This window comes from Opisthorchis viverrini, assembly GCF_000715545.1.
Source record: "Opisthorchis viverrini unplaced genomic scaffold opera_v5_148, whole genome shotgun sequence".
Classification (NCBI taxonomy): domain Eukaryota; kingdom Metazoa; phylum Platyhelminthes; class Trematoda; order Opisthorchiida; family Opisthorchiidae; genus Opisthorchis; species Opisthorchis viverrini.
Genome location: NW_008751805.1, coordinates 1100098 through 1124458, shown reverse-complemented (window position 1 = coordinate 1124458; position 24361 = coordinate 1100098). Strand labels below are relative to the sequence as shown.

The window sequence follows — 24361 nt, the reverse complement described above, 5'->3', positions numbered from 1 at the left end:
GTGCATATTCCAATGTGCCTGAGAACCTGATTAGCGGCGTATGTCGTCATCCGGGAAACCACACGTAGAACGTAGATGTCTCCCTCCCGAATTTCTCGACGGTCACAATTATGGGGTGTGAATTAGCCATTCGCTGTGGTGAGCGACCTTCTGGACGGCATGCTCTAGGCTATCTGACTGATGCACGCTCCTCTTCAAACGCTCGTTGGCGTGCTCCAGGCGGTTGTTGGTCACATTCCCAAAATGTGCGAACCCACGTTGTGCGTGAATGGCCGACTTTCGAGTGATGTGGAGCCAGTGGGCAGTCAAATAAGAGACAAAAATGGGATCTGTTCGCCTCAAGATTTGCAAATCGTGGCGAAATCTACAAGATAGTGTTTGGTGCACAGTCATCTACTCAGCTGCATTATCAAAGCGAGCCATGCGGTGGAATATGTGCCGACTGCGGTTGGAAATCGTCTGCAAAGGTTACAACAAAGCAATGAAACGTACGTGCATCCGGATGGCTTGCCGTGCGTGAAAATATCACAGCATTATGTCGCAGCCAAATACAGCTTTGGCATCCCGCATCTGCGGAGTCATTTTTTCCATGACGGACGTTTTGACTGCATATTGTCCACCCATCATATCTTTGAACAAGCTGAACAGCTTGTGCAATGGCGCAAAATGCTCCCTTTCGACAAAGGCATACATTACGGGTCGACCGATCCCCATGCCATCTGTCACAAGGAATGTATAAAGCTTGTAACTTAACAGCGAACGTCAGTGGCTCGAAATTTATTTACCCAAGACGGTTAGTACCGTGTGTAGCATCAACGTTTACAACGTCCGGGAAACGTCTAAAGAGTGCTATCTGCTGCGTTCGAGAAAAGCACAGGTGACTATATCTGCCACCCTCCGATTCCACCAGCAGCACGCGACCGCACTCTCGAAACTTGGCTATGATGGACGACATGTCATCTAAGAAACCAACTAAAAGGTAACCAACGACCTACTTAACAATGGGGGTCGACACTTGACGCGATAGTTACGCACATCCTTGATAGTGAGTACCTTTCCAAAGTAGTCGGCGACGTACTGCCGAATCTCCGATGACGGAGCACCGTATTTCAAAAGGGTAAAACACTCCTTCAGTTCACCATTTGTCAGTCGCCGGTTGATGGGGAGCCTGTCAAAAATAAACCTGCTGCGTGGATGGTTGTGCTCCAGGTAGTAGGAAGTAACCTTCAAGCAATCATGGTACCGGCGAACGTAGAACCTTGCCGGACAATCAGTACGACGTGTGCTACAACGTACACACAATCAACCATGAACTTACTAGGTGCGACGAATTTCGCGGCTTCTGCTTCGTCTGCAGGGACGTCTACTGCAACGTTAGAAGGCTTTTTCATACAAAAGTAGTGAATTGCTGCTCTTTTTGGAGTTTATACAGGCAAAAACCACGCAATGCTTCGCCTGATACTCTTTCAAAGCGACGTGAAATGTACTGAATGAGAAAAAACTTTGACGAGCTAAATTCTCCACAAAATCATCCCCCGCATTCACGTGCTCAGCGATAGCAGCCATTTCAATTATGAATATCGCGGGCCTTGAATATCGTGGGGGTTGAGTAGATTTAAACAACTTTCAACAAAACTGCGGCCGCATGGGAAGGTCTCATACGCCCGAAAAGTTACCATCAAATGTTAAAACTTTATGTTAAAGTTTTCCAACTTCGAATCACGGTTTTAGAGAAATTTTGGGTGTGCATCTATCCCACGGCCCTTGTTCCGTAGAAATGGTAATGCATTTGCATTTCCCGCCAAACACCACTCGCTGTCTTGCGGTTGGGCTTTTGACGAAAATGCTTTAGTTGAGGACCCCAGTCGCCCCCCTATGTTTGGGCGTCCTGACAGTATCTCAGACCACGTACAACCATGAAATGCACACAAACTGTGCAACAATCAAGAAAGCACCAGCTGACACCACCGTTAAGATGATCTTACACTGTCAGCGATTGGCTGCCGCTTGAAAGCGACCATCGCCTACGGTGGTTGCGGCGTGCTCATTTATGGCGTCCAGTCATCGACTTGATGGGATGTGGGTGCATTCCTAAACCTAGTTGGCAGCAGTTGGTGTGATTATCACTCTGAATCTCAATGCAACGTATGATTCGTAGAAAGAAGCAATTTGTCAGCTGCGTGACACGAACCCTCATATGGACCTTCGAACCTAGAACATAAAAGATTATCTGAGTATTGTCCTCCGAGAATTTCAGATCCATCTGGGGTTGTGAACATTCTGCCACGTGTTACGTGGTAAAGTGAAAAGTTATTTACCCAAACAGCTTTAACGCCAGGAAAGAGATGTATTCTAGAACTCATAAACCTTACCATACTGGTCAGCTGTGGAGGTAGGGTCTGTTCACACTGGCGCCCAGACGACAAAGTGCTGTTCTGATCTATAGACTGCAACCTACACCGTCATTTTAAAGGTTTTCCCGTTACCGAATAAAACTGTCACGTGTTTTACAACCGTCTAAATCCTCGGGTCACTTTGTCGAGGGGGTAGTCAATGCATGAAACAGTATGAGGAGCAAAGCTGCGTCAGCGAACACAAAGTGGGAACATCCCCCATACTCTCAACAACTGATTGACTGGTTAAAACCACTGTGAGATTTTCCAAGTTTATGTGATGAACATGACTGAAACTATACTCATTGATCTATTCATTAATCTCTTGTTTTAATATCGCGTGCTGTAGACGTGCCGATTTGAATACGTATGCGCTACCTGTTACTCTATGGGGCGTCCATTAGCCGCACAATGCTCTTCGCTGCAAAGCCTTTGAGAGTGGAGTGAAAATTTTCCTCTAAAATGTTGTGTTTCGTTGCATGTGTGATCGAACCAAAACATTGTGGTGTTTGTGCGTTCATCCAGTAATCGAAGCACCAACGCTATTTTGCGTTACGAATGGGTGTACTACAAATGCAGCAGGCGCCCTCCAAGACCAACGGAAAGCCGTGGAATCCGAAGAAGCTAGTGAGCCGAGCGCATTTTCTAATAAAAAAATACGCGAAGCACCAGCTGTCTAGTACGGTTTTGTCTACGGAGGCAAAGGAACCAACTGGCAGTGACCTCTTATTTTCCGGAACACAACCACAAACTGTCAAAGTTTCTTTACGATGGGCTTCCAGTCAATCGACGCTTAACCGAAAACGAGTTGGGCACATGCAAGGCCCTGCTGAGATATGGAACGCCGTCATCTGAGGTGCGGCAGTTTGTGGCGGATGAATTCGGAAAGATTCTTACAACTAAGGATATACACAACTACCGCCGGAAGTGTCGACCGGCTATGTTGAGTAGGTGCCTAATGGTTGGGTTTTAATGTAGCAGATGATATGCCTTCGGTCCTGGCAAAACTTCGGGAGACCGGACGCGTTCTTGTGTGTCAGGGAGAGGAAGGTCACTATAGCCACATATGTTTCTCCCGATGGCAGCAGATAGCGTTATTCCGACGCTTTCCCGACGTAGTGAATGTGGACGGGACACATGCAACAAACCGCCTTGGGTAAGTTTTTTTAAAGCATCTAATATTCGGTATTTAGATATAAACTATACACATTCTTGATAACGGACGGCATGGGAACCGGGCGTCCGGTTATGTATGCGTTCGTAGAGAGCGAGCAGTTTGCTCCCATGCGTAAACTGTTCGGCTTGTTCAAAGAAATGATGGGCGAAGCGTATCCGGTCAGGACCTTCGTAATGGACAAGTTGGCGGCGCAAATGCGTGCGGCAAGAGTAGTGTTCGGCTGTGACATTATGCTTTGCTACTTTCACGTCCGCAAAGCCATCAGGAAGCACGTATGTATCATTTAATATCCATGTATTTATGGTCACAGACACATTGCGAACAGCCGGCACATATTTCACCGCATGGCTCGCCTGGACAATGCTGTACAGTAGGTTTTATGTTCATCATATTACAAGCACACAGATTCCGACAAGATCTACAGCTTCTGCGTCGAACCGACCCCCGTTTTCTCTCCTATCTTACGGCTCGCTGGTTGTACATCACCCGAAAATGGGCCATACACGCACAGTCCGGAATGGTTCATTTCGGTAATGTGACCAACAACCGACTGGAGAATGCGAACGGGCGCCTTAAAGATCAGGTGCACCACTCCGACACGTTGGAGCATGCCATTCAAAAGGTGTCCCGGCACGCCGAGTGGCTCATGCGGGAGTTTGAGATGCATACGTCGTACCACTGCGACAGGCGGCAAATCCTGGAGGGTGACGCCTACGTTCTAAACGTAGTCTGTCGAATGACGACATATGCATGCTCTCTCGTTTTGAGACACTTGGGTCCGCGACCGCCGCGGCTGCCGTATGAAAGTGTCGAAACAAACAAGGTGAGGTCGAGCTCCGTAAACTAACTCATAGTTTGTGGTGCAAACACTTAGATGCTCCCAGACTGTCGACACCTGTGCTGGAGAATGCACGTGCCCTTTCTACCAGGCGATGTGGCTCCCCTGTGTGCACCTGTTCTCTGTATTTCGAGATCAGTCCGTTCCGAGCAGTAAGAACTATTCATCATTGACTTTTTCTTAGCTTGCTTTCCAATCCACCAACGATGGCTGTCAGATTACAACCTACCGGGAAAAGGTGTACCACTTACACTTGTTCCCAAACCACCCCCGACAGCTTTCGACGGTCTTCGTAAGCAACTGAATCGGGTGATGGATAAGCTTCAGAGGCTGGAACCCAGGAGGGCCACCGCCATATTTAAGCGGCTGATTGTTCAGGGCGAAATCCTGCTGCGTCAAGCCTCAAAGTCTGCAACCGACGATCTGCCGTTGGTGGTCGAGGATACTGCGCCTCAACCCAGATGGGGGTCTGGAAACGCTGACTTGGGGTTCTGTGTGCTCTGTGACCGGCCTACTACTACCAGTGACCGCTGGTGTACAACGGATCGCGTGTCATATCACGCCGACTGTTGTGACGGTGAACCCTGCCCACTGTGTGGTGGTGCGCTTCAGGCTTGTCCCATAGGTGAGTCCACATGAAAATAAATCACTTTGGGTTCTTAGCTCCGGGCCCATCCAGAAAACGCAGAGGTGTGCTTGCTATCCGGTCCGCAAAAAGGGCGTCTTATGATGTTGACCTGGACCGAAGCACAGATTCCCAGCACAGTGTGTCCCGTAAGTCCGTGTGCGTCCGTGTTTTCGGGTCCACAGAGGAACTACTCGACGGCCGTGAGTCTGTCTGACAACTACGACTAACTCTGTAGAGCGCCGGCTAGATGAAAGAGATGAAGATGATTTCATGTGATCCATCGGCTCCGGAAAGTTTGTCTGGTAATGAGATCCTATGCATTACATGTAAGTCTCGTATTTCTTGAGAGTTGCAGTAAACAGGCATGCGAAATAACCGCTGAGGATCGCATTATGTGAACAGGCATCTACGACAGCATAGCCGCTGCAGTGAATTTTCGGGTAAGTATCTCTACCTGTTTGTCGGCCGCCCGCTTTATGGTGATATTTCGATAACCTGAATTATATGTTCCTCTCATTTCAGGACTTCAACGGCCAAATGAACGCTCCTCACGAAGAAGAAAATGCGCCTCACAGAAGGAAATATGTAAACTTCAAAACGACCAATATATTCCAAAATCTCAAGACGTCCATTTTGAGCCTTTTCTCCGTTACCGATGGATGGATTAGTTAGGCAACGTGTACCCCTAGCCGCATGTTAGTGGTGTGCGTCGGTTAAGATCGATGAACCCGGAGGACTTTCTAGCATAATTCGGAACCTGTAATGAAAAAATCTGTAATTTGCTAGTCAACTTTCACAATGTTTGGCAACTAATTAGCGTGCACCACTGGCTACAAAGAATCATCGGCCAAAATTTGTTTGAACGAATGCGCCTGCGCATAAGTTGCATCTCGAAAGGCCATTTAGATTCTAGAATGTTGAAGAAGTTAGTTCCGGTGGAAAATTACCTGAAAGTTACGTCATGTTATTTTTATTTCACCCGAAGTGGTTTTGCAGAAAAATGCATTGTGCTTCGAGCCGCTGGCCGAGATGCCCAAATGAGGCTCAAAAGTTTGAACCGGTACTCTGAACTCAATTTTCCGATTGCTTCAGTTCATCAGAGACATCAGAGCCTTCGAAAGTTCTGTTCCATTGTGCGAATACTGGGCGGCCACTGTGCTGAATTCTGGATTTTTATTTCGTCTGGGTGTACCGACATATGTGCTGAAATTGGTTACTACAGTATACGTTACAAGCATCTGCAAACGCACCGAGCTATTAGCCCTCACAGTTGGTGAAGCGAATGGGGTAAATGAAACTCACATCTCTGCTTAACACTCCATCTACTTTAGTGGTCCCTTCCCAGTGACATCATATACATGTGGTGGAAACCTGTAATCTGCAACTTTAATTTTCTGCATATGGTATAGGAACTGGGATATTTATGTGCGCATTTCGAGGGCTGATGGTACTAACTTATTCGGAACGACTTTCCTAGACCAAGTGGAAATTCGTCTGCTGATCTTGACGTGCACCGTGCTGTCGCGTCCTCTTACGTTACACGGTTTACTTCTTCTTCCCAGCCAAACCCTTCACTTATCTGAGTCTGCTGTGTACTGCGTCTACTTCACAGACTCGATATGCATTTTAATCCCTCATGAAACTTTAAACTTTTACTTATCCAACCGATTTGGCCGACCGCCTTTTACGTGCGCTTTTTGACCACTTTGCGTTACCGCGTCTTATGCCCAGGTGTGTCGCAAATTAAGATCCATTCGTCGTCTTCTTTGGGCTTTCCTTGGAGTTGCACCATTGCGTGTTACAGCTTAGACAGAAACCCCTGATTTGAGTTTTGTACCCATTTTATTACGTTTTTTATGCATGTGATACCGCATCTTTCGATAAATCTAAAAAAACAATAATTTCTAGCTTTTGATTTTGCGCATCACTCAAGTGGACTTTTCTGAGCACTTCAAGGTTCGCCGGGTAGCTTGAGCTTCCAGCTTCCTGCAGGATGTAATATGTTTAGGGCAGCACTATGGTTGATATAGTCACTCATCGTATGCCCACACGGTGATCTCGTAAACACTTCAGTTCCATCAAACCTCTCTGCCCAGTGTGAGAGTCGTTTGCGAATACAATGTGCTAAATAGCCATATGTTACCTCAAACCACCTAATTGTTCGCTCATATCTGCTTGTGCCCGACGATGCTTCTGATTTTGATCGTCGGAGGGTGGTAGCATGATTCACTTGTTCATCACACATCAGACTTCTGGGCCTTTGGAGTGCCGAGATCCCTCTCCCGGGACTACCCCAGTGCGTAACACCATATGTCGATCCCGCAAAGATTAGAGCCGTTTTTTGTCATAGTATCTAGTATATGCGAAGAAGGTTTGTCCACTTCTAAGCAGTTCCTCTGGGTAGACAGTGGACAATTAGCAAAACGTCAGCACGATTATTTAGTCGTTTGTAACCATGTAATATATGCAGATGGGAACAACTGCAGCAGCTTCGGATATTTCTCTTGCCAAACAGCCTTGAACATGAACGGCAAATCATCCTGTGACGTCTATAATCACGCTCATCAAGGTTCGTGATTTGACAACGTCCCCAAATACCCTGCATTGTGGACATCATCCAAGGTCAGAGTGTCGTATGTGCTCCTCGGCTTTGGTACAGGGATGGTAGGAGGGATTTCCTTAATTTGTTTCTGTCCGGATGAATTTCGAGTTTAGCAGACTGAACAGCTTAAAACACGATGCGTGGAGTGTCCCTCTGTGCTCCCACTAGAAAAACATCTCTTTGTTCTTGCTACCGCAGAGCGTAGGCGAGTTTTGGGGTTATCCCGCGAGATTGTCCGTAGATCTTTTATTGTCCAACCTACAGTGAGGTAGCTCTCTGTCCCGTGCCTGAAGATCACTAACATTAGTCCGGATGTCTCGGCTTTTTTCAGTGTTTAAATTGTCGACACCAGTCAGTTGATGAAACCAATCTGTATTTTCAACTCGTTTACACTAAAGCTCACCTCTTTATGTAGTTCTGGGTCGTTCGAAAACATCGGGGAGCTCGAGCCGAGTCGACCCGGAAACCAGCCTGCACATGTTGCGAACAGTCTACGCCACAATCGTGTCCTGTATCCTTTCCGAGAGTGCGCCAAAGACTTATAATTTTTCAAGTCCCAGGGATTGATTCGTAGCAATTGTAAACCACTATTTTTCCTGCCCAATATAATCTCTCTTCCCCTGTCAATGTTGCTCACAATTTAAAGGTTTTTTGCAGAAATACAACAACTCCTGTTTCTCGGGTTCAGTGGGGCTGAGCCTTTTGTAGAATGGCCGTTGTTGCAACGCGCCTTTGAATAACAGTGGGTGGCACTAGTTCCCAACGTTAAAATTTTAGCTGCAGACACTGAACCTATTCGTTCATGTCAGCGGATTATGATTGCGATAACCGGAGTTTCCGGAGTACCAGTGGAGTACAATCTTCCGTTCTTGGTGCGGTGGTTCGACGGGATACTGACCTGTCAAAGCTACTCTTGTGAACCATACATCAGGACTTCCTTGGATTCTTCTTGTAACATTATATCCCACTTATATTAATAGCTGTTCCTGTTAATTAGAGACCCCTTAGGACCGTTAACCACTACAGATCCTCTTGTAGAGGATCCACCTAAGTCGGCTTGTTGAAGTAGACGTAGCAACATAGCATGATCTATCCACTCGAGCATTATGTGTACTGATTTGCGGCCCACTGCAACTTCACTCGAAGGTTCACAAGCTGTGAGCAGGATTGTAACAGAAAACAACTCACTCATGAACCCGGGTCCCACCTGATAATGTATTCGAAGAGATGCACCTAATGCTTTAGGGTTCTGAAGTCCGCTTTTATCAAGCGAATTTCTTAGTAGTTGCTAGGGCGCTTATGGTTGAAAACAAGAAGCTGTCTATATATATTTTCACACTCCATTCTTTAGAACTGCCTCCAATTATTAATGAACGATCGTATGTGCGCTAGTGGCGTTGGAATGACGTGGGAGAGTACTCTGAGCACAAGGTCCAGTCTGTTCAACCCTGATGCCGCAGAGCCATCAAGTGTTTGCAGTAAGTGTTCTAGTTCGCTGAAGCTGGAGCTGCTACTTCCTTCGTATGAATCCGATTTCTCGGAAAATTTCATTGCTGCGTCAATCACGTCCACTCATATATTATTGTGAAGATAACGTATCACTACAAGTCAATCGTTTTGTTCACTGGTTGTGACTTAGTTTTCTGCGTTCATCCCCGAATTTCGTTCTTGCCCCATGTTTCGTGATTTAGGTTTGCGTAGATCCTTTTAGCGCACCTTTCTGAAGCTATTTCAAGTCTTCCCTGTGAGTCAGTCATCAGACATTACCCTCAGGCTTCCTGCTCACACAGTGTATGCAATAACCCTCCAGTTATTTGCTCTTGCTAGTTTATCGCCACGCTTCTACTGTTATTTCCACAATTTAACAAATATTGTGACGTCCAAGTGGGTCGATGAGGTTTAATCTTCGCCTTTTCGGTAGTTTAGTTCGATCACCTTCAACAGGCTTCCATTAAATTTCCACGGGATACACACAACAGGCAGCGGTGGCCACAAATCTTACATGCCCTCATATTTTGAAAATCGGTCATCTATGACGCCTGCAACTCATGGGCGGGTGATAACGGTATCAACAGCTCCATAAGAAATTTATCGTTGTCTCCTCTGATGAAAAATGGGCCTGCGCAATGAGTGTCTTATCGACGACTCTAGAGCTATGTATCGTCGCTGGATGGCAGTTTGTGCTGATAAACGCTCGCATCACGTGCATGTGGAAATCACGTAATTCGTCAGAGAATACAGAATATAAAACAGCACACCTTGGGAGAACACGGAATGCAGCTAGAACACCTAAAAGCACCACTGCAGCGCAAATAAAACAACACAAGTTTGCATTTTAAATTAAAATCTTATGAAGCACTTTATAAACTCCTCACTGGTTACAAAAATGAAAAATCGAAAATTCATGGTCGTGGCGATATTGCTTCCAGACATACTACATCAGCTAATATTCGACTTCCCACTCCAAAGACAAGGCCACTTGTAAGTGTGAATGGGTGAGCGTCCACGCTGACCTTTAAAAGCGACAGTAGCCATGGCGAATGGACAGTTAGTGTGAATAGGTTCAGACCAGAAGACGCTTTTCGTTTTTTAGAACCAAACAACGAGTATGGAATCATCTGCATCACAGTCTTGGACCTGATTCGTGTACACTGAATCGCCGATAGCTCCTCACTCTCGGAGGAAGCAGAGACAGGGTCAAAATTCTTGTCCAAAACCGGCCTCAGCCTTATCAACAAACCTGGCGATGTCAATCAATCAGCTTGCCTTGAACAACCGTCTATAATCGCATTCACAGCGAACTTTTACTGACGCGGAGATCTCGATAGACGGTTACTCTATTTTTCGAGCCGACTCAAAACGATGGAGGGCTTGTGAGGTTGCTCTGTGCATAAATCGGCCCTAAAAATCCCGATTGTCCTCTCTGATGCCACTTCTGTATCTTTTTGCGATGCGCTGTAGCTCCAACTCCCACTGCGTGGGTCCGATTCTGTCCCCCTCGGTTTACCGTAGCCCCTCGAGTCTCCCTGAAGATGATCAGTTTTTCATACGAACCTTTGAGCAACCCTTCTCCAACTACCACTTCAGTCATCTACTGAGATCAGGTGACTTCAACGTTCCAAAGATCTCCGTGATGGAGCTCCAGCGCGTCGAATTAAGCGGCCTCTTTGCTGTGGCAGTGATTGAAGTCGTTCAACAGAGCGCTCGGACTCAACATGTCGTTGCACCCACCAAATACCGCGCAGGCCAACTACCATCCCTCCTGGATTTGGTCATCACCAACGAAAGACACTTCGTTGATCAGTTAACAATTAATGCTCCACTGGGACATTGCGACCGCTGTGTGCTTACCTTTGATTTTGTCTGCTATTGGACCAGAAATCCCGAACCTAAAGCGTGGTTTCGAGACTCCTGCCGTGCAGACTTCTCAGGAATGCGCATCTTCCTTGAACAAGTCACACTGGGACCAGCTCCAGTGGAAGAACGTTCACAAGGCTGACGCGATGTTCGTCCAAAAAAAACCAGCAAGCAGGTGGATGAACCGCGGGCTCCCAAAAGGGATTCGGCGACTTCTGGAAAAAAGATCCCAACTCTTTTTCAAAAAGTTGACCACAGGGGACACAGAAGATGAGCTGGCATTTCGTAAAATGCAGCACCGCTGTAGATCAGAAATCCGCAAATGGAACATACGAAATCAAGCCACCATTCTGGACCTCGCTCGAAAAAACAAAAACGTCTCGTTCAAATGCATGAGACATCGTCGCAGAAACAAGCCATCCGCGTTCTTCTTGAGGGACAAAAACGGAGAACCGACGAATGACACAACAGTGGTATCCGAGGCTTAAAGAGAACTCTATGCTTGTCTATACTCAGCCCCAGCGTCTTTGTCAAATCCACTCTCGCCAAGAAGGAACTACGAACAACCTCTGACCGACTTGGTCGTCACGGAGGACATTCGTCAACCCTTGCATCAAATCAACCCTTTCTGCGCTTTGGGGCCCGACGGGGTCCATCTAAGGATCCTGAAAGAAACGTCCTCCACACTGGCAAATCATTTACACCTGGTATTTCGCCAGTTGCTTGACGGAGGCCGCCTTCCCTCTGCGTGGAAGGTAGCGATTTTCACGCCAATCTGCAAAAACAGTGACCGACTATCGGCTAAGAGCTACAGGTCTATAAGCCTCACCAGCTTGCCGTGCAAGGTAATGGAACGCATTCTGAAGCGAGCTATCCTAGATCATCTTACTTCCAGTAACCTGATATCTCCGGCTCAACATGGATTTCTCACAAACCGCTCTTGCGTGACAAACATGCGCGTGATTGTGGACAGCTTAACCCAATCCAAGGACGAAGGACTCATATCGGATACCATATTTTTCTACTTCTCAAAAGCATTTTGATAGGGTCCCACACGTTCCGCTGCGCCACAAACTCGAGTCTCACGGGATCCAAAGGAAAATCCTTCACCGGATCAAAGTGTTTCTAGTGAGAATAGGCTCGACCTACTCTCTTCCAGCGCGGTCTCCATCGGAGTTCCTCAAGGCTCCGTCCTGGGACCAGTGTTGTTTCTGATCTACGTCAACGACCTCACAGAGGTTCTTGCGAGCCCATGTCTACTTTTTGCGGACGACTTGAAATCATGGAGTACCAATGCCAGTGTCCTCCAAATGGATGTAGACGGTGTCAAGCCGTGGTCGTTGGACTGGCACCCTCCTCTGAATGACGAAAAGAGCGTCCATATGTCATTTGGAGGAGACCCAGCGAATATCTTTGTCATGCTTGATGAGAAAGAACCAGGAAACATCACGAGGATAGACGTCAAGAAGGATTTGGGTATCTGGGTCTTCTCAAAACTGTCCTTCTCACTGCACCATGAGAAGTCAGACCAAAAGGCATTCGCCATTTCACGGATGATCCGACGCACCTTCTCCCGTATTACTCGCATGGACTTCCAAGTACTCTATGGGGCCTACATCAGACCGCTCCTGGAATGCGCCAACCAATTTGTCCGCTCAGGACGCACGAAGGACGTCACCCTCATTAAGAGTATCCAGCGAGCCACTACGAGTATGGTTGTAAGTCTCAAATCCGTGGACTACGATAAGCGTCTCGCGATGCTTGATCTCTTTCCCCTGGAGTACCGTCAACTCCGAGGGGACCTAATTCTTACTTATGTCCTGTTTGAACAAAGCTTGGCGAACAAGTTTTTCACCGTTGACCCAGAAAACACATGGCGGGGACGTAGTAAGATTTTCAAGCTCAGAGCACACACAGTCATTAGACAAAATTTTTTCCCATGTCGGGTGGTCGCTGCGTGTCCACGCTCCTTCTAGATCCTAGTTTAAAGCACTATTAGACATTTATTTATGCAAATCCTCACGCCGGCAAACATGCCACCCCGCGCTGAGAACATAAAGGGCAGTGCTACACTCTTTTTACACTTGTGCCTTTCAGGTGAACGACAGCCACTGACCGACAAGAACAAAACCGACCCGGGAAACTTGGACAATAGTCTCGATCCTGCGAATCAATCCGTGAATAAGTGACATATTCGCAGTTCGGTTGAATACAACCGTAACCCAAATGATAGAAGGCACCTCCAGTTTGTGGAGCGTTGAAGCATGCCACGGCTCTTGAGGAGGACTGTACACACTTAGGCCGCAGGAAAAAAACTATCCAGTCTGCGGAAAAATTACACCAGTTTTGGTATCTGATAGCTGCAAGGGGAATCAGGTGGCTCTCCTCTTGAGGGTTCCACGTGTACTGCAACCGAAACGGGACTGCACCAGCTTATATATGTTCATCGTATGACCTGATGTGTGTATCTCTCTTTTCCCTATTACGGGTACACTGGATGGGCTACCACGAGACCCAGACAGGAAGTAGTAGCCTGATTGTTCACTCCCTCAAGTAACCTTGAGCTACAGCTGTGCCCGCACTTGACCCGTGTGTGAGCTTCAGTCTCAGTACACCCACGTTTTGTCTTGCACCTTTCTTCTCCTTTAAGCCTACAAGCTGTGCGGGCGCGCGCTTTGTGTGCCTTGTGATTTCAATGTCAATTAAAATATCTACAAACTTAACAGCCGGCGTGTGCCGCCACTACATCCTCGCGAACGTCCAACACCGCCTACTTCCTGAAATTCCACGCTGCACAAGATTACAGTCAGAAGCGACCAATTTTAGACGCACATCACAAACATTTCTGAAAGGGTAGTTTGGTGATTGAAACTTTGACTTAAGGTTTTGGCTTTGATACTGGACTTTGGTTGTTTCAGCATGCTCAAATTCAACTTTGGGTGCGGAATTCATATTTGTATTCGCCGCTGATGGCTCAGCATGATGTTCCCTTGAAGACGGGGTATTTTCTGGAGAAGTTTATTTCTTTAATTGTAATGGGTTTCGAAAATGTTTTTAGACCATATGCAATATAATTACATCCTGCAAATTCCAAATTGCGCGGTTGTTCCCGACTAGTAAAGTAAGAAGTTTTCTCTCCCTTCATTGGGTACCCCGCCAGATAAGACCAAGGACTTCGACACAGCCAGTAAGTTTGTCAGTTTTAATTTGGGTCAACACGCTGTATCGGATGTGAGGGAAGGTTTTGTTTGCACCGATATACTGACTCCTCGACGGTGCCATAGGGAAAAATAATGGGTTTATGGGCAGAAAGTGCGGACAGTACGCTAGGTTGTCCAGTACCTTGGAGTTCTCAGGGACTGGGACGGTCCTATAGGCTCATGTGACCGCTCGGTGGGGAAATAATGGAGGACTTGGTGAATTACGGGCAAGTCAACCGGTTGGGTATAACAGTCACGGTTTCGTCATCGTGAAGTCCTACGTTGGTCCGTACATGATCCTCTCATGTGAGTCAACTATAGTTGACATGTTAGAAACGGTTGGACAAAGAATCGTGACAACCTAAGACCGGCGTGGACCAGCAGTACTCTTAAGTTAATCGGGGTCGCGGCCATTTGGACGAGGTAATAGGATAGCCATGCCGTGACATTTTAGGGCGCAAACTAGGAAAACGTGTCGAATAGGTCTGCTGAAGGGCAAAATGGATTGGGTTAGATTGCGCCTTGAAATTGCCGGCAGCCAACAGTAATCGAAATTTCTACTCACTGAAGTGAAGCGACACTACCTGATTTCATAAAACGTTGTCGATATTCAGATGGAGGTAGTAATTATGCGGTCTATACAAACGGGTGTCGGTATATTTGAATATGAGAAATGTGTATTGGCTAACATGCGCGCAACCAATATATTTCGGGGCAAACAGTGGTAATAAGTTATAAAAAAAATCAGACGCCTGGCGGTCTGGTGTGTTTGAACAATGAGGTAACCTCATGTTGGCTCAGTTACAGACTAAAGAAAGTGCACAAGCTCTGCAAAACTAGCTGCACCGCAGAAGTCATGTCGCGTGCATATTAGCACTTTCTACTTCACTCTACATGAAATCTTGGATCCGTAAGAGTACTGTCGAGGATATGTACTACACCCACGTGAAGAATAAGCCAGACATACAGACATTTGGCAAAAGTTAATTCGATTTTAGATCCATCTTTCCTCCTTTAGTAACGGTATTTTCCTCAGCTTGGCTCTCGGTCGATGCACCCAAGCTAGCGCTCACGCCAAAACGACCGCCCTATGTGCACAAGGTATTTCGACCCAAAAACGAATTAATGGACACTTGTACAGCGCTTCACATATGTACAAACATATATATAGTGTAAGCTTTATGGAAAGTCTGATGCCTTCTGGATGCGCCATTGGCAATCGGCACTCGGTCAATACTGAGTCATGATTGGCTGTTGGGTCCAGACGCACGACCAATCAGATCTCGGCTTGATGTCGGACCGGCCAGCACCCCAAACTTTTGGCCAATTTTGCCCGGAGTATGATTCTCAGCCGTAGCAGCGGCAAAGCGAAAAGCATGTGAAATTCCGACTGGGACCTTCTCCTCGGAGTTTGTTGACGTAGCTTTCAAGCCGAGGGTTTAATTGCAGTGGCCTCACAGGCTCGCGTTTCCTGCCTGCCAGCGTCATTGTCGTAATCCGTGCTCGAGCTGGGCCTCCGACGAAGCAGCTGATGGATTTTCTGGGATAGTGTCGAGATGAAATACATCCAGAGACATCTTTAGACTCAACCCACTCGGTTTTGGACAGGATCTGCGCATCTGTTGGCAGGGTTTGGTTGGTGTGTCATACCCACCCGTCTGGGCCAACTTGGATCCCGAAGAGCACTTTACCGCACCGGCAAAGAATGGGCCACGGGTTACATGTGTGGTATATGCCGCTGTATTCACAAACCATCACTACCGGGTTTTCGCTGAAGGAGCATGTGGTTGCTCCAGGATGCCGGCCGAACTGTTCCTCTATTCTGGTGTTGTGGCGACTAACTTGCACTTTCTGCGGCCGAATAGTGGCGTGAGGTGTTCGAAGCCTCCTTCGGAGCAGTGCCTCTGCTGGTAACATTCCATTGGGTGAGTTTGGGTTTGGCGTTGCCCTGTATGCCTGCAGGAACCCTTGCAAAATCTCTTCCGTTGGTCCCTCCCCCTGGACTTCTGCAGTTCCCGCTTCGGAGTGTCAACGAAGCGTTCCGCTTGGCCGTTCAACTGCGGCGAGAGGACATGTGTTATGCCGTACTCCCGACAAAAGTTTGCGAACGTCGATGACGTGAACTGACCGTCTGACACAATAGTCTCTGGTGTTTCAAAGCGACTGAGCAAACTTAGATGTTCCAGGACTGTAGTGTCCGTTGTTGGGCTGTTCACTGGGAATATTTCGGGCCATTTGCTGCAAGCGCCAACCACAACGAAAAGTGTTGACCTCTGCTGGACCTCCATAATGTATGTGAGGGCGAGACCAGGGTTCGATCGTCTGCGGCTACGACCGAAGGTAGCTTTTCACGGGTGACTTGGATGCTTCAGCACACAGCAGGCACCATTTTGAGACTTGCTTGATCTGGGTGTCCATCAAAGGCCAGTAAACGTAACTCCGAGCAAGGGCCTTCATCCTGTTTGTTCTCGGGTGCCCTTTATGAAATTGGTTCAGGCCAGCCGGTTGTGACTTCTTTGGGACGACAACGTGTTCTGAAAAAAATGCATCCGTCGGCTAGTGAGAATGCTTCACGCCGACTGAAGTAAGGTCCCAGTGCACCTCTTGGGCAGGTACGCGGCCACTGATTGTCCTGGTACTTAATGACCAGCCGCAGCACAATGTCTTGGCCAGTAGCCTGGTGGACCATGTCGGCAGTCACCGGGAGGATGCGAGTCGCTTCTGATCCCACGTGGTTAACTCCCGGTTGCAGGGCAGTTGTGGCGACTACGGTGTCTTCTGGTTCCGGTCTACTTGAATCAACGGGTCGCGAAAGTGCATCGGCTTGCCCGAGGCAAGTTGTGGACTGGTACTTGATCTTGAAGTCATATCCCAGGAGCAGAGTGAGCTGACGGCCGTAGAGCATTCTATGAAAATTTTTGACGGCAAACACGATTGCCAAAGTTTACTTTACTGTCTGGCTGTAGTTGCGCTCGGCTGATGTCAGGGATCTGGCCGCACGTGCGCTGGCCTTCTGGCTGCTGTCGGGAAAACCATGTGAAATCACTGCGCCATTTCCATAGTCAGAGGCATCCGATGCCACACCGATTTCCAGAAGTGGATCGTAGTGAGTGTGCAGCAAATCGGAACTCAGCACTGACTTGACAGAGTCAAAAGAGCGTTGGCATTCTTCTGACATTACCCCTTGTGGTCTTTGTTAAGTGACTGGTTTCTTGGGCCTCTGAGGCGATGCACAGCAGGCAGAAACGAACTATAGTGGCTGACGAGACCGAGGAAGGATCTGAGGGACGTCACGTCTGCTGGCGCTGGCATACGTTTGGTAGCATTGATTTTTCCCGGGTCTGGCTAGCGGCTATGCACGTCAGTGATGAACCCAAGGTACATTATCGACCGCATGGGAAAAGTGCGTTTCTCTCGGCTCACTCTAAAGCCATATTCTTGAATACGACTGGGCACGTAATCAAGGAGCCGTCACAATTGGAACCTATAAAAATGAGATCGTCCAAATGAGCAGCAACCCCGAGGGCATTCTTCAGTATCTCATCCATGGTTTGTTGAAATATGGCTGGCGCTGTTTTGACACCGAATGGCAGTCGAGTACAGTCGAGAACAGACAGCGATGCACATTGATCGAGAGAAGTTCTCGCGATTCTTCCTCGAATTAAACCCGGGGGTGAGCATCGGACAAATTAATCTACGCGAAACATTCCCCCCATTCTGTTTCGCGAACAAATCGTCTAGAAGAGGTGAGGGTATCGGTGCGTATCCAGCGCAGCGTTGAAACCGGTGGAGAAATCAACACACAACCGGTTCGTCCCATTAGCCTTCTTAGCCAACATGATAGGTGCGACCCAAGCTGGGTGGTTGGTCGGTTGGAGAACACTAGCCTTCTCTAGTGGGTCCAGTTCTTGGTCAACGATAGGTAAGGTTGCATACGGTACTGGGCGTTTTGGCCTGAAAACCGGTTTAGCATCGGAGAGGAGGCACAGTCTGGCTCTTGCTTTTGTGCACCATCCAAGCTCGTCGGTGAACGTAGATGCACAACGTTGTGAGAGGTCCTTAAGTGAACGCTTTGGAAAATGAGTTTGTTTGAGGGCACCCCCGGGTGCTGGTCTGTGAGGTTGCAAATAGAATAAATTGATTTCTCCGGCAGAATCATCCTTTCGATCTAATCCAGCCCCATTAGATCAAGTTTGGAGTATGACGTCAAGTAGCACTTGGCTAATGCCGCCGAACCATTGAAGTTAACGGAGCAGTCAACCTAACCAATCAACTTCAGTTTACCACCAGCAGCCTTACGTGCCCAATGTTCAGTCGGCTTCACATGCGGCTTACTAGTTCGTTTCCACGTTCATTCATTGAGCGGCGTGATGTCGAGGCCCGTATCCAGCTGCAAACCAACTGGCATGTCGTTGATACGAACCGTCGCGAACTCACTTCGGCAAGAAAAATCAACGTTGAATGTCATTGTCACCGAGTTGGACCGCAATTTGTGAGCTGCAGGGTAGTGAGCGAGTGGCTGCAGCCTTTGAGATTGATATAAGTCTTCCTTGTGACCACGACGACGGCACCTGGAACAGTTATCACGCCTGAACCGGCACTAACGAGCAAAGTGCCACCCAACGCAATGTCAGCAAATTGTGGAAGGCTTACTCTGTCTTCGCTCCGGCTTGTCAGATTTCTCAGCGCGCTGGAGTTGATTGCCTGTGCACAACTGCCTTACGTCAAAGATGACCGTCAAATCATAGCCGTGTCCAGGCTGATGAGGCGTTGACATTCGGCGGTGAGGCTCTACAACGTCACTTCCTGGTAAGCAGCCGGGTTCCGATGTCATCATCTTGGGATGACTGGAGACCGCACACGAAAATGAGGAGCTTAAATTGATTTACCGCCATTGAGTCAAGTCCGTGGACTACGAAACGCGTCTCGCGACGCTTGATCTCTTTCCCCTGGAGTACCGTCGCCTCCGAGGGGACCTAATTCTTACCTACGCCCTGTTTGAACAAAGCTTGGCCAACAGGTTTTTTACCGTTGACCCAGCAAACACCCGGCGGGGACATAGTAAGAAAATCTTCAAGCTCAGGGCGCACACATCCGTTAGACAAAACTTTTTTCATTTCGGGTAGTAGCTGCGTGGAATGACTTTCCTCCGACGGTTGTACACGCTCCTTCTCGAACCCAGTTTAAAGCACTATTAGACATTTATTTATGCGAATCCTCGCGCTGGCGAGCATACTGCCCCGCGCTGAGAACATAAAGAGCAGTGCTACACCCTTTTTTCACTTGTGCCTTTCAGGTGAACGACAGCCACTGACCGACAAGAACAAAACCGACCCGGGAAACTTGGGCAAAAGCCTGGATCCTGTGTATCAATCCGTGAATCCGTGAATCCGAGTTGAGCATGAAGTGCTCGCATTTCCGATTGACAAAACTGCCAAACGGGATGAAGTCACAATCTCCTTGCTTGATCAAATTTAGGCATTGATAACGTATACTGAACAGTGACGTTTGATCGCCGAATATCTGGGACAGTGTTCTCACCATTGCACTAAAGCTGAGGTCGCGGTGCAGCATCGGGAGAGTGAATTTTGTGTACCGTTACTGTTCGGGTTTACCGAGTTTCCGTACCAATACTCTGACTTTCCATCCGTCATCACACTTGGGTAAGTCAGCCTTGTACATGTCTTTGTATCGCTTGAACCAGGAGTCGAAGTGTGACCGGAAGAAGGGTCGGATATGAACAATTACTGAAGCCGCGGCTGCATCAGTTAAAGAAACAGAAGACTCACTAGTACTGCATGCGGTCGTCCGGATATGCAGTCTCTGAGTCACTGCTTTGACGTGCTTCAGATGAGCCTCTTCAACCTGCTCATTTGCCGCCGCAAAAGTTCTCGGAGCTGACTAAATTCGACTGACATCGTGGGTTCCCGTTCGCCATTTGTTGTAACGATATTTTCCTCATCTTGGCTCTCGGTTGGTGCGCCCAAGCTAGCGTTGACGCCAAAACAACCGCCCAATATGCACAAGGCATTTTAATCCCAAAACGAATTAGGAATAATCGTACAATACGACAGCTCTCTGGAAATTCTGACGCGTTCGTGATGCGGTATTGGCAACAGGCATTCGGCCAATACTAGGTCTTGATTGGCTGTTGGGTCCAGATGTTCGGCCAACTAGATCTCAGCTTGACTTCGGACCGGGAAGCGCCGCTGACTTTTGGCCAATCTTACTTGAGGTAGGCTTCCCAGACGTATCGACACCTGACTGCGGGCGGCAAAGCGAGATCCGTATGGAATCCCGCCTAACAAATGCCCCACGATGTAGAGGAGAATTGGCGCACGCGCCTAGGAGTGACCCACCACAAATATCCGAGCTTCCTAGACCTCCAACACAGCCAGTCAATTTGGATAGAAAACGGCGATACTGTTATACTATGAATACCACCGACGTCGGTTGGCTGTCATATCTTTCGATGTCTCCAGTGATGTACAAGCAGAATCACGAGTAGCCCATCGCGAAATGGGAACAGCACCGATCGAGGACACCCAAACTTGTCTCAACATCCTTTATCACTCTGCCATTTTAGATTCTGTACGCCTCTAGTTTGCTATCACTTGGAATTAGGTACGATAATCAGTGCCTATCGCGTGGCCTAGCCACCGTAGCTTGCAGTGTTGGGTGCATCCATTTCAACAGAGACTCGCTCCTGACCACCTGGTTACAGCTGACACCAGCCATATTTTTGAGGCATCGGTGGTCAAAGACCAGATGGGCCAAACTCAGCGGTGGTATCTTGTCCGCTTCTTCTTCGGTGTGAGCAACCTGGCCGCATATCATCCCCCGTGTTTTCATCTGGTGGCATGGCAGCTGTGCAGCGAACAATTGTCATAAACTGTTATTAGGAACCTGACGATGTTTCAACCCTATTACTAAATTCGAGGCGTTTCTTGACCCTTACCAAATGTTGTTAATTCCATCAGTTGCACCGTAGTCTGATTCACGCATCCTTTGAAACACATGTATCTTGTTGATGTCAAAAGTGGTTCAAATTGGCAGAAGTAATTCTGACCTTTGAAATTCGCTCGTTCACGTTGTCACTGCCGTCAGATCTAACCCAACTACCGGGGGGAATACAGCTTCTTTTGCCATTCCTTGGATTCTGAAAGTCAGATTCAAAAACTAATGTTCCGTAGCATGATGTAAAACTTGGCGGGTGTAAAGTACTTACTAAAGGATTGGATGGCCTTGGTCATTGTCGTCAGCCGTGCAACTCCATACCTGTTGTACAGCGGTTATCGTTGCCACCGTTTCGTCAGCCTATGATGTGTAGAGAGAGAAGTGAATAGCTACACATTGGAGGCGGTTGCTGACAACTGATGCGTCGAAATAATTTTGAAACCACAGCATCTGGTGCTGATCTAAATGTATCTGCCATGTGCAACCGCGTTAGGAGTCGGGCAATAATGCCTTAGTCTGTGTATCTTGGGATTAGGCAAGCCTCCTAAAGCCGAGCCGTTTGGAGTGTTAAGTTATCACCGGGTAGGGTCCTCTAAGGAAACCTCAGTACCCACTACCTATCAAGCCACAGGCTAGGGGCAGGGTCCCCAAAAACCCTACATCGTCCCACTATCCCGTGGGTCTGACTTTTGTGTCAGTCTTAATCAAACCCCCTTTGGCCTGGCAACCGGGGAGTAAAATATACTCGCACGGTTATTTGTCCACCGACGTCCATCTCCAACCTCTCTGTTATACAAGCAAAAGTTCCAGTATTAATTTCTGTCATTTGTCTGACCTATGTGGCTTATGTACTACGCAGATCACTAACGAATAACGAAATAACACTGCTAAATCCACGAGTTCCTCTCTACACAAAGGATTTCTACATCTGCACTTTGTCAAATTGGCAAACAAGCAGTGCTTGCTTAGGCCTCATAATCTCTTAAAATTGATATTTACTGTGTTTCTGAAACACGCATACAAGACCCAAGCATGATCATGCATCCTAAGACAAGGAAAAACCGAGCTGTTTCAAATTTAACTCTCCGTGTGTCCGGTGATCCATAATCAATAACTCGCGTAACTTGTGGTGTGGGAGTCGCGGTCAGCCTCATAACTGAATGTGCTTTGTTGGGTTGGATTCCACTGAACGGTCGTCTTTGTGCCGTTTGGTTATTCGGCTCAACAAAGCCCGACTCCGCTTGATAGAAAAGGGCGTTTTTTAGTGTTGGCGACGAACCACAGTTCCGACCCTGGAACGGATACTCGTCGATAATTATCCGGTCTCATTCGTCAGGCAAGAGGCACTGACGTTGCCATCCTTGCGGGCGATATGAATATCTATTCCGTCGCTTGGGCTCCTTGGAATCACATTTGGGTGATTAGTTCGGAGTCGACGCTCGGCTCACAGAAAACGACTTCTCCAGTTTTTCGTTGATCATTGACTGTTTCTGGTTTATACGAATTTTTAACACAAATGCCGACCTCGCGTGACATGAAGGCCATCAATTGCAACTCAACCCTGGACCCCGTTGGATAACGTGGCTATCTGCTATCGGTGAACAGTTGCGCCACATCAGAAGCATGGTGCCCAGCATCTCGCAGGGTTGCGGATAGTACCTTCTATTAAAAGTTAACATCAGAGAACATGTTTTCCGAAGTATACTTCAGTAGGTAATTTTGGTAGGCTTGCTCTGCACCAGAATCCGAGAACTTTTCAATGGCGAAGTGAATTGTGCGTATGTTACACACCTGGAAAGCGCAGCAGGAAAAAGCAGCGAACGAGCGCGCGATCTGAATTTATGTGGGTGTTCCACAACGAGTGACAATCAGTACATGAACAGACAGTGATAATCGGCATGTTTACGGAACAAAGGAGGTCGTCAAAGGAACCGCTACTAACTGGCAACGCTGAGGCAGAAAACCCTCAGCTCGGCAGGTTGGAACAATTCCAACCCCAGGAGACCCAGTCGCATCGGCTTCTGGATCAGGGATGCGCAACCGGAAACAATGGGAAGGTCATTTGGATCCTCAACCCTCGTTTCGGGGAGACAGCATACATCAATAGAAAGTGACCTCAGTATACATTCAAGAAAATCTTTTGTCCAGTTTGTTTCAGAGTGTGAACAGTAGCCCGCTGTTCTGTGATCAGTTTCTTTGAGCCGAAGGCTGTGTCGACAGCCATGAATTTCCCTACGTCTAGGTTCTGGTATTGTCGCAGTAACCCAGCCCGTGAATCCCAGCATAGAAAAAAATCGTTCAGCTGTAGCACCCTTTCGGTGCCTAACTGCCATGCCACCCGAAGGTCGCACGAGGGCTGGGATACTGCCAGGTTGCCCAAGCCTAGACAGGGGAAGTCGGGAGGCAGAGGTCGGGTTCGAACCACGGACCTTCCGGTCAGTAAATTCGCGCTCTAACCACTTCGGACATTCCGGCACAGACCGTTGACCAGTATGCATCCAAGATCTTATCGTGGAAAGGTAACTTCCAGTCACAGTCCAGCAACTGTTATTTAAAAGCTTTTACTTATATTCAAGCGTTGGTGGTCTGAACACTATATGGCGTCCGAATTGGGACGTTCCTCGTCAGATCGACCTCCCACATGAGTCTTCGTTGCTGTTAGGGGCTAATTCTGGCGTCCATGCCAGTTTGCAGCGGTGGCATATCGTTCAGAAACATTTGAAGAGGCTTATTTAAACGCTAGTAGAAATAGTCTCTGGACGCATCTGAGACGTATACCCTGTTTCAGTCATCTGTTCGTTTTACCCTTACCCTTTAGTCGTTCTGAGTCTAATTTGCCCGTGAGGTCCTGGTCTTGTCATTGAATTAGTTTCAATACAGGCCCTACAGGTGCTGGTTGTTTTGTGATCTCTGACGGCATCCCGGCCCAATTTTTTCGTAATTCAGACAGTTTGACCGAACGGCGCCGTTAGGATTCTCTTTGAAACCAAAAATATGGACTGTTTCTAGGCCTCCTAAAGTGCTTCCTAGGAGGCTTTCTCAGAATGTCTGACGTAGGCCAGCGTAAGTCCCCTCCCTAGCTCACTCTTTTTCTCTTCTTTTGACCTGAGGACATTGAGTATAGTTGGATGAACCGTATGGTTGTACGGCATTGAAACATCTATCAAAACTGATGTTGCTGTAGAAAAATCGTTCAGCTGTAGCACCCT

The 24361-nt window shown here is 47.8% G+C and overlaps 1 protein-coding gene across 1 annotated transcript in view; it reads left to right on the top strand.

Annotated features, from left to right (window-relative positions):
• Positions 1-3105: 3105 nt before the first annotated feature.
• Positions 3106-24361, top strand: part of T265_14155 (hypothetical protein) — a gene marked incomplete at both ends in the record, with an annotated part of 30767 nt that continues 9511 nt past the window's right edge. The window contains 12 exons of the mRNA XM_009172257.1: positions 3106-3340; positions 3375-3549; positions 3587-3842; positions 3881-4393; positions 4425-4560; positions 4593-5033; positions 5072-5236; positions 10082-10119; positions 12042-12713; positions 14449-14501; positions 15779-16105; positions 17435-17598. Of these exons, the coding sequence (XP_009170521.1) occupies positions 3106-3340; positions 3375-3549; positions 3587-3842; positions 3881-4393; positions 4425-4560; positions 4593-5033; positions 5072-5236; positions 10082-10119; positions 12042-12713; positions 14449-14501; positions 15779-16105; positions 17435-17598 (3175 nt within the window). The remainder of the gene's footprint in view (positions 3341-3374; positions 3550-3586; positions 3843-3880; positions 4394-4424; positions 4561-4592; positions 5034-5071; positions 5237-10081; positions 10120-12041; positions 12714-14448; positions 14502-15778; positions 16106-17434; positions 17599-24361) is intronic.